General features: G+C 43.2%; 1 protein-coding gene across 1 annotated transcript in view; it reads right to left on the bottom strand.

The window, feature by feature from the left end:
- Nucleotides 1-16,037, bottom strand: part of LOC119265413 (macrophage mannose receptor 1-like) — a 36,482-nt gene extending 20,445 nt beyond the window's left edge. The window contains exons 1-7 of the mRNA XM_037546072.1: nt 15,947-16,037; nt 13,662-13,797; nt 3,661-3,743; nt 2,774-2,893; nt 2,106-2,207; nt 1,704-1,862; nt 959-1,041 (exon numbers count right to left, since the gene is read on the bottom strand). Of these exons, the coding sequence (XP_037401969.1) occupies nt 959-1,041; nt 1,704-1,862; nt 2,106-2,207; nt 2,774-2,893; nt 3,661-3,743; nt 13,662-13,797; nt 15,947-16,037 (774 nt within the window). The remainder of the gene's footprint in view (nt 1-958; nt 1,042-1,703; nt 1,863-2,105; nt 2,208-2,773; nt 2,894-3,660; nt 3,744-13,661; nt 13,798-15,946) is intronic.
- Between the last annotated feature and the right edge of the window lie 1,993 nt (nt 16,038-18,030).

Here is an 18,030-nt window from a genome sequence, read left to right on the forward strand (position 1 = left end):
GATGCTTTTTACTGTCTGATTCCTTTAGAAATGAGTTTATCAGCTCCATCTGAAAGTGGAGGAACATCTCCAGAAAACTGTCTGATGCTTTTTACTGTCTGATTCCTTTAGAAATGAGTTCATCAGCTTCATCTGAAAGTGGAGGAACATCTCCAGAAACCTGTCTGATGCTCTTCACTGTGTGATTCCTTTAGAAATTAGTTCAGCAGCTCCATCTGAAAGTGGAGGAACATCTCCAGAATCCTGTCTGATGCTCTTCACTGTCTGATTCCTTTAGAAATGAGTTCAGCAGCTCCATCTGAAAGTGGAGGAACATCTCCAGAACCCTGTCTGATGCCCTTCACTGTCTGATTCCTTTAGAAATTAGTTTATCAGCTCCATCTGAAAGTGGAGGAACATCTCCAGAATCCTGTCTGATGCTCTTCACTGTCTGATTCCTTTAGAAATGAGTTTGTGTTCCAGTCTCTTCATGTTAAATCTGATCTAATGGTCCTTTAGCAGGACAGAAGCGAGGGCTGTAGGTCCTGATACTCTGTGAAACCCAGGGCTGATCTGATATCTTGTTTATGTGAAGTACATTGGGTGTGAGAGTCTGATTGCAGACGTATGTGGTTAATGTAAAGTACAGTGCAGATCACCGTCAGTATGTTGAGCTACATCTGGAACCTTCAATACACTCAACTCCACACAGAGAATCACACACTGATGTTTTATGCATCGTTTTTATCTGTATCACAGTTTTCAGGCTCACTGTCTCACTGCTAGTTTGAGTTGTAGTGAACTGTAATAATCCTGCTTCATACTAAAGACAGTCTGCTCAACATGAAGCTGGAGATAAACACACCCAGCGCTTTAGCATTAGCACTGAGCTCATTTATGATCAACTTTTGAGTTAAAAATTATCACTGGAAGTCAAACATGATCAGAGTTTATAGAGGAACTATAGAGCGATACGTACAGCAGCCGTTCCATCTGTCCACTTAAAGGTTCCCTCTGTTTCAATATCATTCAGACCCACCCAGGAGGACCTGGACATATGAGCTGAGGAAACACACACGCTTCAGAAACAGTGTCACAGATCACAGCTCTTTCCAATCGGCCTAGAGGGGAACTCCACCAATATTCCAAAATTCCTGCATAATTAAGTGGTTAAGATGTAAACAGAGCAGTTCAGAGTCAGAGCTGCTCACAGTGGTGGTGATGGGAACCAGACGTCCCTCTAAAAGCTCCTACAGAAAGTTTCTACATGAGCTGGTTCTGAATTCACTGCCTGATGACTGAGACGCTGTTTTATGAGAGTTTAGAGAACTTCAACTCCATTCATGGTGGAGGGAGACATGCAGGGCGCTGTGCGGCAAAATAGTCCCCAAAGAAAACTCATTATTCCAGATTTTCCACTGTTTTCCATCATCAACATTCCATATAAGCTCAGAAGACTCGTGTAGGTTCTCTGGTGGTTCTGGATGGTAAATAAAGTGTCTATATCTGTGTTGTAGTCATGGCGACGCCTGGTTCCCATCACCACCACTGTAAAGACGTCGGGACCGTTTCACACCAAACCCTCTGAATGACTTTGTTTACATCTCACACACTGGATTATGGGGGAATTTAGAAATATGGGTGGACTTCTCTCTTTAATCTGTGTGCAGAACTTTGTCATTGTAATAGGGTCAGTCTATATTCATACATAATCATGATCTAACCTGTTAGAAAGCTGACTGTCTCTTCGTTGTGTACGCTGACCAGGTGTCCACCCTGAGCCACACAGTAGGCTTCAGCGTCCCGCCAGGTTTTGACCATTTCAGACTCAAAGTGGTAGCAGTAATCACCGTACAGCAGGTAGCCTTCATCGCAGTGAGAGTCTGAACAGAGACAGGTTCACTGTAATTACTCAGTTATAGTATTAAAATGTGACTAATGTTAATAACACATATATGTTCTTTATTAATGCTACATAACAATCTCATGAAACATGCACAGTGTGTCTGACTTGTAACAGAAACCCATAATGTGTTTAAATAGGGATCACAGGTGTTATTTAACTTGATTTCCTGCTTTAAAAAATAAGGCAGTAATTAACGTCTCTCCACTGGGAGTCCGCTCACCTGGCGCAGCGGTGGGCTTAACATTCTGACCCCCCAACATCTTACAGATGTAGGCCAGGTTCTTGAAGCAGTTGGTCGTCTCCCACTTTCCAGCGTAGTTTCCTGGGCAAAATGTAAACAGTCCAGAAACATCAAACAAGAACCAGAGTTTTTACAGCATTCAATACATTTTCCACCATTTCATATGAAATATTCAGTAACTATGATCAATTATTCAGTACCTACTTTACTTCATTTAGTATTTACTATGAATTCTTTCATATTTCTTATGAATTGTTCAGTATGCACTATGAACTGGTAACTGATCAAATATTAAGTATCTACTTTAAATGATTTAGTATCAACTATTATTGAGTAACAGCTACAAATGAATTAATATCTACTATGAATTATTTAGTATTCACTATGCCTAACTACTCCACTACATACACTAACAACGTCCTGTAACTTCCATGAAGTAGTATTATTTCTTTAATATCTAATATTAATTATTCAGCACCCACTATGAATCATTCACTAACTTTGATGAAATACTAAGCGTCTAATATCTAATATTCAGTCTTAACTATGAATTACTGTGAATTATTCAGTAATTACTAATAAAGTGTGAGACTTTTATTGCAGGTCCTGTCATGTGTTGTGGTCAACAGTGAAGCCGGTTCTTGTACCGGTGTAAATCTGTCCGCAGTCCCAGTAAGTGTCCGTGTTTTTTGGGAAGCCGGAGTTCCAGTTGGAGAACTGAATGTCAGTCTTATCCACCCATTTAAAGGATCCGTCCTGGTCCTTATCTGAACACAACACAGACAACAACAAGCTGAGGCACATCGACACACACATCACCGCTCTGACAACTCATCACAGGCCACACACACTCTTTATATGTCTTATACTTTCTACTTTAAATATCTGGCTGTATTTAAACTCTGCAAGTATTGAAGTAAAATGCAAAATGATCCAATCAGGATTGTTCTCTCTGTGATATCTAGGTAGATCTAGGTAGAGAGCTGAGCTGCTCTCCCATTGGTTAGGACTTCAGGAGCTGGACAGAAGGCCTCACATGTTAAATTAACTACCAACATAATTAGGAAGTGGTAGAAGAACCAACCAATCACACTTTATTTCATAATAAAGATGTTCATTTCATAATAAGAAAGTCACTTTAGTACTTCTGGAAGTTCTAGATAAGTCTAGATATGAACCACAGTCTAAGCAGGTTCCGGTTAGTTGTTAGGAATGTAGAGCAGTGGTGGGAGCTCTGTTTCAGAACTCTCTACTGAAAGAGTCACTGTATCGCTGATATATGATAACGACTGTTACAAACTTCAGATAAAACACATGGAATGACTTTTACAGGCTTCACACATCCAAGTTTCTAGAATGAGTAGTGTTCATGCGCACCATCGTCAGCTTAGAGCTAACATACTATTAGCAGTCCCATAGGGGTGCTAGTGTTATTATGGAGGTTTTGCTTTTCATCTCTTTTTTCTAGCTTTGTTCTCCAAACTGAAAAATAACAATCACGGTTCTGCTAAGAATATATACAAAGCACTGATACCTGAAACTCCAATCCACACATCAGGTATGTCCACCTGGTGGAGGTCAGGGAGCTGAGCGTTGATGAAGTACTGCTCATCCTCACTAGAACAACAAACCCAAAATGAGTCATGAAGCATATTGAGTATTTCAGCAATAGCAGAGGATGTGTGTTGTCAAGAATAACTCCAGGGCTGTGAATGGGTCTAAGGTACGAGATGATGGTGTGTAGATCATCAGAGATGTGATATTATTCAACACTACACGTGACCTCCAGAGCTCTACCGCTTTAATACAACGAAATAAAGAATGGAGTAAAGCAAATAATCTGATCTTAATAACTCAACATTCCATTTTGTCTCTACCAAAACAACCATAACTCCACCCAAACTTTACCAAATGTTACAGTAGTGACTGTTTCAGCAGTGACTGTTTCAGCAGTGTCTGTTTCAGCAGTGTCTGTTTCAGCAGTGGCTGTTTCAGTAGTGACTGTTTCAGCAGTGTCTGTTCCAGTAGTGGCTGTTTCAGCAGTGACTGTTTCAGCAGTGGCTGTTTCAGTAGTGACTGTTTCAGCAGTGTCTGTTTCAGCAGTGGCTGTTTCAGTAGTGACTGTTTCAGCAGTGTCTGTTTCAGCAGTGACTGTTTCAGTAGTAATTGTGTCAGCAGTGTCTGTTTCAGCAGTGACTGTTTCAGCAGTGACTGTTTCAGCAGTGACTGTTTCAGCAGTGTCTGTTTCAGCAGTGTCTGTTTCAGTAGTGACTGTTTCAGCAGTGACTGTTTCAGCAGTGTCTGTTTCAGCAGTGTCTGTTTCAGCAGTGACTGTTTCAGCAGTGACTGTTTCAGCAGTGTCTGTTTCAGTAGTGACTGTTTCAGCAGTGTCTGTTTCAGTAGTGACTGTTTCAGCAGTGTCTGTTTCAGCAGTGTCTGTTTCAGTAGTGACTGTTTCAGCAGTGTCTGTTTCAGTAGTGACTGTTTCAGCAGTGTCTGTTTCAGTAGTGTCTGTTTCAGTAGTAATTGTGTCAGCAGTGTCTGTTTCAGTAGTGACTGTTTCAGCCGTGTATGTTTCAGTAGTGACTGTTTCAGCAGTGACTGTTTCAGCAGTGTCTGTTTCAGCAGTGTCTGTTTCAGTAGTGACTGTTTCAGCAGTGTCTGTTTCAGCAGTGTCTGTTTCAGTAGTGACTGTTTCAGCAGTGTCTGTTTCAGCAGTGACTGTTTCAGTAGTAATTGTGTCAGCAGTGTCTGTTTCAGTAGTGACTGTTTCAGCCGTGTCTGTTTCAGTAGTGACTGTTTCAGTAGTGACTGTTTCAGCAGTGACTGTTTCAGCAGTGTCTGTTTCAGCAGTGTCTGTTTCAGCAGTGACTGTTTCAGTAGTGTCTGCTTCAGTAGTGTCTGTTTCAGTAGTGACTGTTTCAGTAGTGACTGTTTCAGCAGTGGCTGTTTCAGTAGTGACTGTTTCAGCAGTGTCTGTTCCAGTAGTGGCTGTTTCAGCAGTGACTGTTTCAGCAGTGGCTGTTTCAGTAGTGACTGTTTCAGCAGTGTCTGTTTCAGCAGTGGCTGTTTCAGTAGTGATTGTTTCAGCAGTGTCTGTTTCAGCAGTGACTGTTTCAGTAGTAATTGTGTCAGCAGTGTCTGTTTCATTAGTGACTGTTTCAGCAGTGACTGTTTCAGCAGTGGCTGTTTCAGTAGTGACTGTTTCAGCAGTGACTGTTTCAGCAGTGTCTGTTTCAGCAGTGTCTGTTTCAGTAGTGACTGTTTCAGCAGTGACTGTTTCAGCAGTGTCTGTTTCAGCAGTGTCTGTTTCAGCAGTGACTGTTTCAGCAGTGACTGTTTCAGCAGTGTCTGTTTCAGTAGTGACTGTTTCAGCAGTGTCTGTTTCAGCAGTGGCTGTTTCAGTAGTGACTGTTTCAGCAGTGTCTGTTTCAGCAGTGACTGTTTCAGTAGTAATTGTGTCAGCAGTGTCTGTTTCATTAGTGACTGTTTCAGCAGTGACTGTTTCAGCAGTGGCTGTTTCAGTAGTGACTGTTTCAGCAGTGACTGTTTCAGCAGTGTCTGTTTCAGCAGTGTCTGTTTCAGTAGTGACTGTTTCAGCAGTGACTGTTTCAGCAGTGTCTGTTTCAGCAGTGTCTGTTTCAGTAGTGACTGTTTCAGCAGTGTCTGTTTCAGTAGTGACTGTTTCAGCAGTGTCTGTTTCAGTAGTGACTGTTTCAGCAGTGTCTGTTTCAGCAGTGTCTGTTTCAGTAGTGACTGTTTCAGCAGTGTCTGTTTCAGTAGTGACTGTTTCAGCAGTGTCTGTTTCAGTAGTGTCTGTTTCAGTAGTAATTGTGTCAGCAGTGTCTGTTTCAGTAGTGACTGTTTCAGCCGTGTCTGTTTCAGTAGTGACTGTTTCAGCAGTGACTGTTTCAGCAGTGTCTGTTTCAGCAGTGTCTGTTTCAGTAGTGACTGTTTCAGCAGTGTCTGTTTCAGCAGTGACTGTTTCAGTAGTAATTGTGTCAGCAGTGTCTGTTTCAGTAGTGACTGTTTCAGCCGTGTCTGTTTCAGTAGTGACTGTTTCAGTAGTGACTGTTTCAGCAGTGACTGTTTCAGCAGTGTCTGTTTCAGCAGTGTCTGTTTCAGCAGTGACTGTTTCAGTAGTGTCTGCTTCAGTAGTGTCTGTTTCAGTAGTGACTGTTTCAGTAGTGACTGTTTCAGCAGTGGCTGTTTCAGTAGTGACTGTTTCAGCAGTGTCTGTTCCAGTAGTGGCTGTTTCAGCAGTGACTGTTTCAGCAGTGGCTGTTTCAGTAGTGACTGTTTCAGCAGTGTCTGTTTCAGCAGTGGCTGTTTCAGTAGTGACTGTTTCAGCAGTGTCTGTTTCAGTAGTGACTGTTTCAGTAGTAATTGTGTCAGCAGTGTCTGTTTCATTAGTGACTGTTTCAGCAGTGACTGTTTCAGTAGTGGCTGTTTCAGTAGTGACTGTTTCAGCAGTGACTGTTTCAGCAGTGACTGTTTCAGCAGTGTCTGTTTCAGCAGTGGCTGTTTCAGTAGTGACTGTTTCAGCAGTGACTGTTTCAGCAGTGACTATTTCAGCAGTGTCTGTTTCAGCAGTGTCTGTTTCAGTAGTGACTGTTTCAGCAGTGTCTGTTTCAGTAGTGACTGTTTCAGCAGTGTCTGTTTCAGCAGTGTCTGTTTCAGTAGTGACTGTTTCAGCAGTGTCTGTTTCAGTAGTGACTGTTTCAGCAGTGTCTGTTTCAGTAGTGTCTGTTTCAGTAGTAATTGTGTCAGCAGTGTCTGTTTCAGTAGTGACTGTTTCAGCCGTGTCTGTTTCAGTAGTGACTGTTTCAGCAGTGTCTGTTTAAGCAGTGTCTGTTTCAGTAGTGACTGTTTCAGCAGTGTCTGTTTCAGCAGTGTCTGTTTCAGTAGTGACTGTTTCAGCAGTGTCTGTTTCAGCAGTGACTGTTTCAGTAGTAATTGTGTCAGCAGTGTCTGTTTCAGTAGTGACTGTTTCAGCCGTGACTGTTTCAGTAGTGACTGTTTCAGCAGTGACTGTTTCAGCAGTGTCTGTTTCAGCAGTGTCTGTTTCAGCAGTGACTGTTTCAGTAGTGTCTGCTTCAGTAGTGTCTGTTTCAGTAGTGACTGTTTCAGTAGTGACTGTTTCAGCAGTGGCTGTTTCAGTAGTGACTGTTTCAGCAGTGTCTGTTCCAGTAGTGGCTGTTTCAGCAGTGACTGTTTCAGCAGTGGCTGTTTCAGTAGTGACTGTTTCAGCAGTGTCTGTTCCAGTAGTGGCTGTTTCAGCAGTGACTGTTTCAGCAGTGGCTGTTTCAGTAGTGACTGTTTCAGCAGTGACTGTTTCAGCAGTGGCTGTTTCAGTAGTGACTGTTTCAGCAGTGTCTGTTTCAGCAGTGACTGTTTCAGTAGTAATTGTGTCAGCAGTGTCTGTTTCATTAGTGACTGTTTCAGCAGTGACTGTTTCAGCAGTGGCTGTTTCAGTAGTGACTGTTTCAGCAGTGACTGTTTCAGCAGTGACTGTTTCAGCAGTGACTATTTCAGCAGTGTCTGTTTCAGCAGTGTCTGTTTCAGTAGTGACTGTTTCAGCAGTGTCTGTTTCAGCAGTGACTGTTTCAGCAGTGTCTGTTTCAGCAGTGTCTGTTTCAGTAGTGACTGTTTCAGCAGTGTCTGTTTCAGTAGTGACTGTTTCAGCAGTGTCTGTTTCAGTAGTGTCTGTTTCAGTAGTAATTGTGTCAGCAGTGTCTGTTTCAGTAGTGACTGTTTCAGCCGTGTCTGTTTCAGTAGTGACTGTTTCAGCAGTGTCTGTTTCAGCAGTGTCTGTTTCAGCAGTGTCTGTTTCAGTAGTGACTGTTTCAGCAGTGTCTGTTTCAGCAGTGTCTGTTTCAGTAGTGACTGTTTCAGCAGTGACTGTTTCAGTAGTAATTGTGTCAGCAGTGTCTGTTTCAGTAGTGACTGTTTCAGCCGTGTCTGTTTTAGTAGTGACTGTTTCAGTAGTGACTGTTTCAGCAGTGACTGTTTCAGCAGTGTCTGTTTCAGCAGTGTCTGTTTCAGCAGTGACTGTTTCAGTAGTGTCTGCTTCAGTAGTGTCTGTTTCAGTAGTGACTGTTTCAGTAGTGACTGTTTCAGCAGTGGCTGTTTCAGTAGTGACTGTTTCAGCAGTGTCTGTTCCAGTAGTGGCTGTTTCAGCAGTGACTGTTTCAGCAGTGGCTGTTTCAGTAGTGACTGTTTCAGCAGTGACTGTTTCAGCAGTGGCTGTTTCAGTAGTGACTGTTTCAGCAGTGTCTGTTTCAGCAGTGACTGTTTCAGTAGTAATTGTGTCAGCAGTGTCTGTTTCATTAGTGACTGTTTCAGCAGTGACTGTTTCAGCAGTGGCTGTTTCAGTAGTGACTGTTTCAGCAGTGACTGTTTCAGCAGTGACTGTTTCAGCAGTGTCTGTTTCAGTAGTGACTGTTTCAGCCGTGTCTGTTTCAGTAGTGACTGTTTCAGCAGTGACTGTTTCAGCAGTGTCTGTTTCAGCAGTGTCTGTTTCAGTAGTGACTGTTTCAGCAGTGTCTGTTTCAGCAGTGTCTGTTTCAGTAGTGACTGTTTCAGTAGTGTCTGTTTCAGCAGTGACTGTTTCAGTAGTAATTGTGTCAGCAGTGTCTGTTTCAGTAGTGACTGTTTCAGCCGTGTCTGTTTTAGTAGTGACTGTTTCAGTAGTGACTGTTTCAGTAGTAATTGTGTCAGCAGTGTCTGTTTCAGTAGTGACTGTTTCAGCCGTGTCTGTTTCAGTAGTGACTGTTTCAGCAGTGACTGTTTCAGCAGTGTCTGTTTCAGCAGTGTCTGTTTCAGCAGTGTCTGTTTCAGTAGTGACTGTTTCAGCAGTGTCTGTTTCAGCAGTGACTGTTTCAGTAGTAATTGTGTCAGCAGTGTCTGTTTCAGTAGTGACTGTTTCAGCCGTGTCTGTTTCAGTAGTGACTGTTTCAGTAGTGACTGTTTCAGCAGTGACTGTTTCAGCAGTGTCTGTTTCAGCAGTGTCTGTTTCAGCAGTGACTGTTTCAGTAGTGTCTGCTTCAGTAGTGTCTGTTTCAGTAGTGACTGTTTCAGTAGTGACTGTTTCAGCAGTGGCTGTTTCAGTAGTGACTGTTTCAGCAGTGTCTGTTCCAGTAGTGGCTGTTTCAGCAGTGACTGTTTCAGCAGTGGCTGTTTCAGTAGTGACTGTTTCAGCAGTGTCTGTTTCAGCAGTGGCTGTTTCAGTAGTGACTGTTTCAGCAGTGTCTGTTTCAGCAGTGACTGTTTCAGTAGTAATTGTGTCAGCAGTGTCTGTTTCATTAGTGACTGTTTCAGCAGTGACTGTTTCAGTAGTGGCTGTTTCAGTAGTGACTGTTTCAGCAGTGACTGTTTCAGCAGTGACTGTTTCAGCAGTGTCTGTTTCAGCAGTGGCTGTTTCAGTAGTGACTGTTTCAGCAGTGACTGTTTCAGCAGTGACTATTTCAGCAGTGTCTGTTTCAGCAGTGTCTGTTTCAGTAGTGACTGTTTCAGCAGTGTCTGTTTCAGTAGTGACTGTTTCAGCAGTGTCTGTTTCAGCAGTGTCTGTTTCAGTAGTGACTGTTTCAGCAGTGTCTGTTTCAGTAGTGACTGTTTCAGCAGTGTCTGTTTCAGTAGTGTCTGTTTCAGTAGTAATTGTGTCAGCAGTGTCTGTTTCAGTAGTGACTGTTTCAGCCGTGTCTGTTTCAGTAGTGACTGTTTCAGCAGTGTCTGTTTAAGCAGTGTCTGTTTCAGTAGTGACTGTTTCAGCAGTGTCTGTTTCAGCAGTGTCTGTTTCAGTAGTGACTGTTTCAGCAGTGTCTGTTTCAGCAGTGACTGTTTCAGTAGTAATTGTGTCAGCAGTGTCTGTTTCAGTAGTGACTGTTTCAGCCGTGACTGTTTCAGTAGTGACTGTTTCAGCAGTGACTGTTTCAGCAGTGTCTGTTTCAGCAGTGTCTGTTTCAGCAGTGACTGTTTCAGTAGTGTCTGCTTCAGTAGTGTCTGTTTCAGTAGTGACTGTTTCAGTAGTGACTGTTTCAGCAGTGGCTGTTTCAGTAGTGACTGTTTCAGCAGTGTCTGTTCCAGTAGTGGCTGTTTCAGCAGTGACTGTTTCAGCAGTGGCTGTTTCAGTAGTGACTGTTTCAGCAGTGTCTGTTCCAGTAGTGGCTGTTTCAGCAGTGACTGTTTCAGCAGTGGCTGTTTCAGTAGTGACTGTTTCAGCAGTGACTGTTTCAGCAGTGGCTGTTTCAGTAGTGACTGTTTCAGCAGTGTCTGTTTCAGCAGTGACTGTTTCAGTAGTAATTGTGTCAGCAGTGTCTGTTTCATTAGTGACTGTTTCAGCAGTGACTGTTTCAGCAGTGGCTGTTTCAGTAGTGACTGTTTCAGCAGTGACTGTTTCAGCAGTGACTGTTTCAGCAGTGACTATTTCAGCAGTGTCTGTTTCAGCAGTGTCTGTTTCAGTAGTGACTGTTTCAGCAGTGTCTGTTTCAGCAGTGACTGTTTCAGCAGTGTCTGTTTCAGCAGTGTCTGTTTCAGTAGTGACTGTTTCAGCAGTGTCTGTTTCAGTAGTGACTGTTTCAGCAGTGTCTGTTTCAGCAGTGTCTGTTTCAGTAGTAATTGTGTCAGCAGTGTCTGTTTCAGTAGTGACTGTTTCAGCCGTGTCTGTTTCAGTAGTGACTGTTTCAGCAGTGTCTGTTTCAGCAGTGTCTGTTTCAGCAGTGTCTGTTTCAGTAGTGACTGTTTCAGCAGTGTCTGTTTCAGCAGTGTCTGTTTCAGTAGTGACTGTTTCAGCAGTGACTGTTTCAGTAGTAATTGTGTCAGCAGTGTCTGTTTCAGTAGTGACTGTTTCAGCCGTGTCTGTTTTAGTAGTGACTGTTTCAGTAGTGACTGTTTCAGCAGTGACTGTTTCAGCAGTGTCTGTTTCAGCAGTGTCTGTTTCAGCAGTGACTGTTTCAGTAGTGTCTGCTTCAGTAGTGTCTGTTTCAGTAGTGACTGTTTCAGTAGTGACTGTTTCAGCAGTGGCTGTTTCAGTAGTGACTGTTTCAGCAGTGTCTGTTCCAGTAGTGGCTGTTTCAGCAGTGACTGTTTCAGCAGTGGCTGTTTCAGTAGTGACTGTTTCAGCAGTGACTGTTTCAGCAGTGGCTGTTTCAGTAGTGACTGTTTCAGCAGTGTCTGTTTCAGCAGTGACTGTTTCAGTAGTAATTGTGTCAGCAGTGTCTGTTTCATTAGTGACTGTTTCAGCAGTGACTGTTTCAGCAGTGGCTGTTTCAGTAGTGACTGTTTCAGCAGTGACTGTTTCAGCAGTGACTGTTTCAGCAGTGTCTGTTTCAGTAGTGACTGTTTCAGCCGTGTCTGTTTCAGTAGTGACTGTTTCAGCAGTGACTGTTTCAGCAGTGTCTGTTTCAGCAGTGTCTGTTTCAGTAGTGACTGTTTCAGCAGTGTCTGTTTCAGCAGTGTCTGTTTCAGCAGTGACTGTTTCAGTAGTGTCTGTTTCAGCAGTGACTGTTTCAGTAGTAATTGTGTCAGCAGTGTCTGTTTCAGTAGTGACTGTTTCAGCCGTGTCTGTTTTAGTAGTGACTGTTTCAGTAGTGACTGTTTCAGTAGTAATTGTGTCAGCAGTGTCTGTTTCAGTAGTGACTGTTTCAGCCGTGTCTGTTTCAGTAGTGACTGTTTCAGCAGTGACTGTTTCAGCAGTGTCTGTTTCAGCAGTGTCTGTTTCAGTAGTGACTGTTTCAGCAGTGTCTGTTTCAGCAGTGTCTGTTTCAGTAGTGACTGTTTCAGTAGTGTCTGTTTCAGCAGTGACTGTTTCAGTAGTAATTGTGTCAGCAGTGTCTGTTTCAGTAGTGACTGTTTCAGCCGTGTCTGTTTTAGTAGTGACTGTTTCAGTAGTGACTGTTTCAGTAGTAATTGTGTCAGCAGTGTCTGTTTCAGTAGTGTCTGTTTCAGTAGTGACTGTTTCAGCAGTGACTGTTTCAGCAGTGACTGTTTCAGCACTGTCTGTTTAAGCAGTGACTGTTTCAGCAGTAACTGTTTCAGCAGTGTCTGTTTCAGCAGTGACTGTTTCAGCAGTGACTGTTTCAGCAGTAACTGTTTCAGCAGTGTCTGTTTCAGCAGTGACTGTTTCAGCAGTAACTGTTTCAGCAGTGTTTGTTTCAGCAGTGACTGTTTCAGCAGTGACTGTTTCAGTAGTAATTGTGTCAGCAGTGTCTGTTTCAGCAGTGGCTGTTTCAGTAGTGTCTGTTTCAGCAGTGTCTGTTTCAGTAGTGTCTGTTTCAGTAGTGTCTGTGTCAGTAGTGACTGTTTCAGCAGTGACTGTTTCAGTAGTGACTGTTTCAGCTGTGACTGTTTCAGTAGTGACTGTTTCAGCAGTAACTGTTTCAGCAGTGTCTGTTTCAGCAGTAACTGTTTCAGCAGTGACTGTTTCAGCAGTGACTGTTTCAGCAGCGTCTGTTTTAGCAGTAACTGTTTCAGTAGTGTCTGTTTCAGCAGTGACTTTCAGCAGCGTCTGTTTCAGTAGTGACTGTTTCAGCTGTGTCTGTTTCAGCAGTGACTGTTTCAGCAGTAACTGTTTCAGCAGTGTCTGTTTCAGCAGTGACTGTTTCAGTAGTGACTGTTTCAGTAGTGACTGTTTCAGTAGTAATTGTGTCAGCAGTGTCTGTTTCAGTAGTGTCTGTTTCAGTAGTAATTGTGTCAGCAGTGTCTGTTTCAGTAGTGTCTGTTTCAGTAGTGTCTGTGTCAGCAGTGACTGTTTCAGTAGTGACTGTTTCAGTAGTGACTGTTTCAGTAGTGTCTGTTTCAGCAGTGTCTGTTTCAGCAGTGACTGTTTCAGCAGTAACTGTTTCAGCAGTAACTGTTTCAGCAGTGACTGTTTCAGCAGTGACTGTTTCAGCAGCGTCTGTTTCAGCAGTGTCTGTTTCAGCAGTGTCTGTTTCAGTAGTGACTGTTTCAGCAGCGTCTGTTTCAGCAGTGTCTGTTTCAGCAGTGTCTGTTTCAGTAGTGACTGTTTCAGCAGTGTCTGTTTCAGTAGTGACTGTTTCAGCTCATTTTGAGCAGAACTCAAATACTATACAACATAAACTTGAACAAAGGAAATTTGTTAAGTATATTTGGTTGCAGTTTGTTTGCAGGGAGAAAATGTAGGTTTGATCATTTTGGACGTTGAATTGGTGAGAAATTCAGGAGAGAAAGTTGAATGTCCATCTAATGTCCAATACAAAACCAACTTTACTGCACTGTCACTGATAGAGTAACAATATCAGGTTCAGTTGTTGCTCAGCGGAATGACATATGATTTTAACTATTCTCTTATTGTGAAAAAAAAACACAGAACACTTCTCAACCAATCAGATTGTGCCATCATGAATGGACCAATAGAGATGATCTGAAATCACCTGGAATAAAATCTTGTTTTATTAAAGTTAGAATGTTTTTTTTTTCAGAGACACAATAACATCTTGGTTATTAATTTACTGATCAGTGCATTAAAGTCTGCAATGCAGTCACTACATTCACTCTTCTGCTGATGGCTACACTCACCTTTTGATGGTCACCAGGTTGGCACCCATGTCGGTGCATCTGGTCAGGGCCTGGTGCCAGCTGGTCAGCAGGTGGCTGTTACTGACCACCAAATAGCAGCTTCCACCGAAGCTCAGCCACCCCAGAGGACAAATAGCTACAGTGGGACACATTAAAGGAAACATCAGAGAGACTGAAATCAGTCCTCACAGCTTAGTCACCAGCACAGTGGACATTTAGAGCAGTGCTGTCCTGTTCTGACGTCATGTGTCATCCTGTAGTAGGCGATAAGGTGCAAAATACAGGGGGTCCTGGTGTCTGAGACCCCCAAAATTAACCTTTTGAATGCCTCCTTAAAAATAAAGCTATGACTTTTTGCTGTTCGCTTATGAACAACAGACACTCAAATCCAGATTCACTGAAGCTGATTGTTTATCTGCCTCCCCCACAATCAGCTCTCTGGTGGTCTTAACTACCTAGAGCTGCAGCGCTGCTCTGCCTCAGGGTGGCGCTGTAGCAGACTGGCTCACCCAGTTGGTCCTTCATAGTCTAGAAACCGTAACTCTTCCTCTGAAACTCTTTCCAATGAGCTGCAGCAGATCTGAAAACCGGAAAACTCGCCCAGTTTCCCAAGAGTTTGGAGTGAAGAGTGACTGTTCCTCATTCCTCACACTGAAGACCGAAGAGGAGACGAGGAAGATCTCAGTTACTGTGAGGAAGAACACAGAACCGCACTAGAACAGAGACTCTACAGAAGAGGAGACGAGGAAGATCTCAGTTACTGTGAGGAAGAGCGCAGAACCGCACTAGAACAGAGGCTCTACAGAAGAGGAGACGAGGAAGATCTCAGTTACCGTGAGGAAGAGCACAGAACCACGCTAGAACAGAGACTCTACAGAAGAGGAGACGAGGAAGATCTCAGTTACTGTGAGGAAGAGTGCAGAACCGCACTAGAACAGAGACTCTACAGAAGAGGAGACGAGGAAGATCTCAGTTACTGTGAGGAAGAGCACAGAACCGCACTAGAACAGAGGCTCTACAGAAGAGGAGACGAGGAAGATCTCAGTTACTGTGAGGAAGAGCGCAGAACCGCACTAGAACAGAGACTCTACAGAAGAGGAGATGAGGAAGATCTCAGTTACTGTGAGGAAGAGCGCAGAACCGCACTAGAACAGAGACTCTACAGAAGAGGAGACGAGGAAGATCTCAGTTACTGTGAGGAAGAGCGCAGAACCCCACTAGAACAGAGACTCTACAGGAGAGGAGACGAGGAAGATCTCAGTTACTGTGAGAAAGAGCGCAGAACCACACTAGAACAGAGACTCTACAGAAGAGGAGACGAGGAAGATCTCAGTTACTGTGAGGAAGAGCGCAGAACCGCACTAGAACAGAGACTCTACAGAAGAGGAGACGAGGAAGATCTCAGTTACTGTGAGGAAGAACGCAGGACCGCACTAGAACAGAGACTCTACAGAAGAGGAGACGAGGAAGATCTCGGTTACTGTGAGGAAGAGCGCAGAACCGCACTAGAACAGAGACTCTACAGAAGAGGAGACGAGGAAGATCTCAGTTACTGTGAGGAAGAGCGCAGAACCGCACTAGAACAGAGACTCTACAGAAGAGGAGATGAGGAAGATCTCAGTTACTGTGAGGAAGAGCGCAGAACCGCACTAGAACAGTGACTCTACAGAAGAACAGCTGATAAAACAGACATCTACTGATGTTGAAGCATTAGCGCTGCTATGGAGAGTCAGCAGCCAGACAACACGGGACCCCCAGATACCAGGGGGGTGGATGGGTTTGTACACTTGATATGATCATGGCCATATCAGGAACTCCATGTCGTAGATAATTCACTCCCATCCTCAGAGACGCTCCTTCACCACGTCTACACTGAGTTCTCTCTGGTTCTCTTTCAATCCACTCAGAAGAACAACCCACACTACAGAATGCTCTGCGTGCAGTAACACGTTTCCACCACAGGGGGCCAAATCCCCAAATCTTACACAGACCAGCTGCTTTAGAGCGGATTCTAATAATTTATTTCTTTTATTTCTGTCTTTATCTTTCACACTTTCATTTGTATTATTTGCAATTATCGCTGCAAATGCCTTTCTAAGGTGCTAGATCGAGAAGCTTTGATATTATTTCTTGATTTCATTTCTCTTTGTACTGTGAATTGCCGCTGGGTATGAAAGGTACATAAATAAATTTGCGCTGCCGTTTATTCTAATCAGCACTTCATCATAATGTAGTTTATAATGTATTGTGTGTTCAGCTGTGTAACTGGACTGCATTAGGCTTACTGTTCAGAGCCCTTTTGCACATGTATGGCCTTTCATAGCGACACACGTGGGTCCTCCATTTCCCATAATCCTCTCCTGCATCCTTGATCATGGCAGTGCACACACCACTCTGCTTATCTCTGTCAAACACAAGATCATTAAAAGCTTCAGGACTGAACTGACCCTCTCACAGTCCCTGGACTAATACAGCAAGTAGCATTGTTCAGCATGATTTCTAATAAAGTGGCCAGTTAGTGGAAGCACAAGGTGGGTGTTTCTAATAAAGTGGCCAGTTAGTGGAAGCACAAGGTGGGTGTTTCTAATAAAGTGGCCAGTGAGTGGAAGCACAAGGTGGGTGTTTCTAATAAAGTGGCCAGTTTGTGGAAGCACAAGGTGGGTGTTTCTAATAAAGTGGCCAGTTAGTGGAAGCACAAGGTGGGTGTTTCTAATAAAGTGGCCAGTTAGTGGAAGCACAAGGTGGGTGTTTCTAATAAAGTGGCCAGTTAGTGGAAGCACAAGGTGGGTGTTTCTAATAAAGTGGCCAGTGAGTGGAAGCACAAGGTGAGTGTTTCTAATAAAGTGGCCAGTTAGTGGAAGCACAAGGTGGCTGTTTCTAATAAAGTGGCCAGTGAGTGGAAGCACAAGGTGGGTGTTTCTAATAAAGTGGCCAGTGAGTGGAAGCACAAGGTGGGTGTTTCTAATAAAGTGGCCAGTTTGTGGAAGCACAAGGTGGGTGTTTCTAATAAAGTGGCCAGTTAGTGGAAGCACAAGGTGGGTGTTTCTAATAAAGTGGCCAGTTAGTGGAAGCACAAGGTGGGTGTTTCTAATAAAGTGGCCAGTTAGTATTTAAATTGTATTTATTAATGTCATTATTAGTTACAGTGTTCCTATGTGCTGTTGTTGTTGTTGTTGTTATTGTGGCTGTAGCTATTGTATGGTGTTCTCTTACGTGAGGTCAGGCTGTCCACTGGGCCAGTTTGTGTAGGAGGAGGTGGAGGCGTCTGACCAGGTGAAGGTTGTGCTGTTTGGATGGACTTGGCAGGACAAAGTAGTGCATTTCTGTTAAAGGAGGAGCTTCAGTTAGGGAAACTTTACACATCACTCAGGTTCTCCACACAGAGTGAGAACAAGAACTGGTCATATTGATGGTCAGTGTGCAGGATTATGGGCTGTGTGTGTAAATACACCTGCACAGTGGAGAGGAAGTGTAAAGTGTAGTTGTTTATATCGAAGGAAGCTGCCGATTTCAAATTATGTAAAAGATTCAAGAAAATCAAGATATGGCATTCGGTTCCAACAGCGATTACGTATGTATATATAAAAGATTCTTCAAGGGTTCTTTAGTAAAAAAAATAGGTCTATAGAGAACCATGAACACTTAAAGAACCCTTTGCATGCTTAAAGGGTTGTTTACATTGTAAAAGGGTTCTTCAGGTTGCAGAAAGATAAGATAATCCTTTAATAGTCCCACAGTGGGGAAAATGAGATGGTTCTATATAGAACCTTTCTGAAAAGGCTTTATACAGCACAAAAAAGAGGTTCTACTGTTATGTTGTCAAGCGTGTAACAATAGAAGAACCCTTTTTGGTGTCTACCTATATTTAATGATATGTCCAATAAACATACAGTGCTGTGCGAAGGTTTTAGGCGTCTAAGCAAATGTTTGAACAACTGACCAGTGAGTTTATCACAATATACATTAGAATAAAGTCGTATTCATAATTCAGATAAACAGAAAAACAATAAACAGTAACAAGAATTTCTTGGGTCCATATTTTTCCTGGACACCTTCACAGCCGCCACAGAGACTCGTTAATATCATCAATTACATCATGAGCTCAATTTACTGAGCACTGATTGGTCAAACCAGGAGCTGCTTTTTAACTACATATAATACTGGGCTTCCTCGAGGAGCGGCTTGGAGATGGGTAAACAAACACACTCACATCCAGAACATCACTGTTTATTATATTATATATATTGGTGTGAAAGTAGAGGAGGCAGTGGATAGGGCAAGATGGAGGCAGATGATCCGCTGTGGCGACCCCTAAAGGGAGCAGCCGAAAGAAGAAGATATATATACACATACATATCATTATTAATTA

This window comes from Pygocentrus nattereri, chromosome 16 (assembly GCF_015220715.1).
Source record: "Pygocentrus nattereri isolate fPygNat1 chromosome 16, fPygNat1.pri, whole genome shotgun sequence".
Taxonomy (NCBI): Eukaryota; Metazoa; Chordata; class Actinopteri; order Characiformes; family Serrasalmidae; genus Pygocentrus; species Pygocentrus nattereri.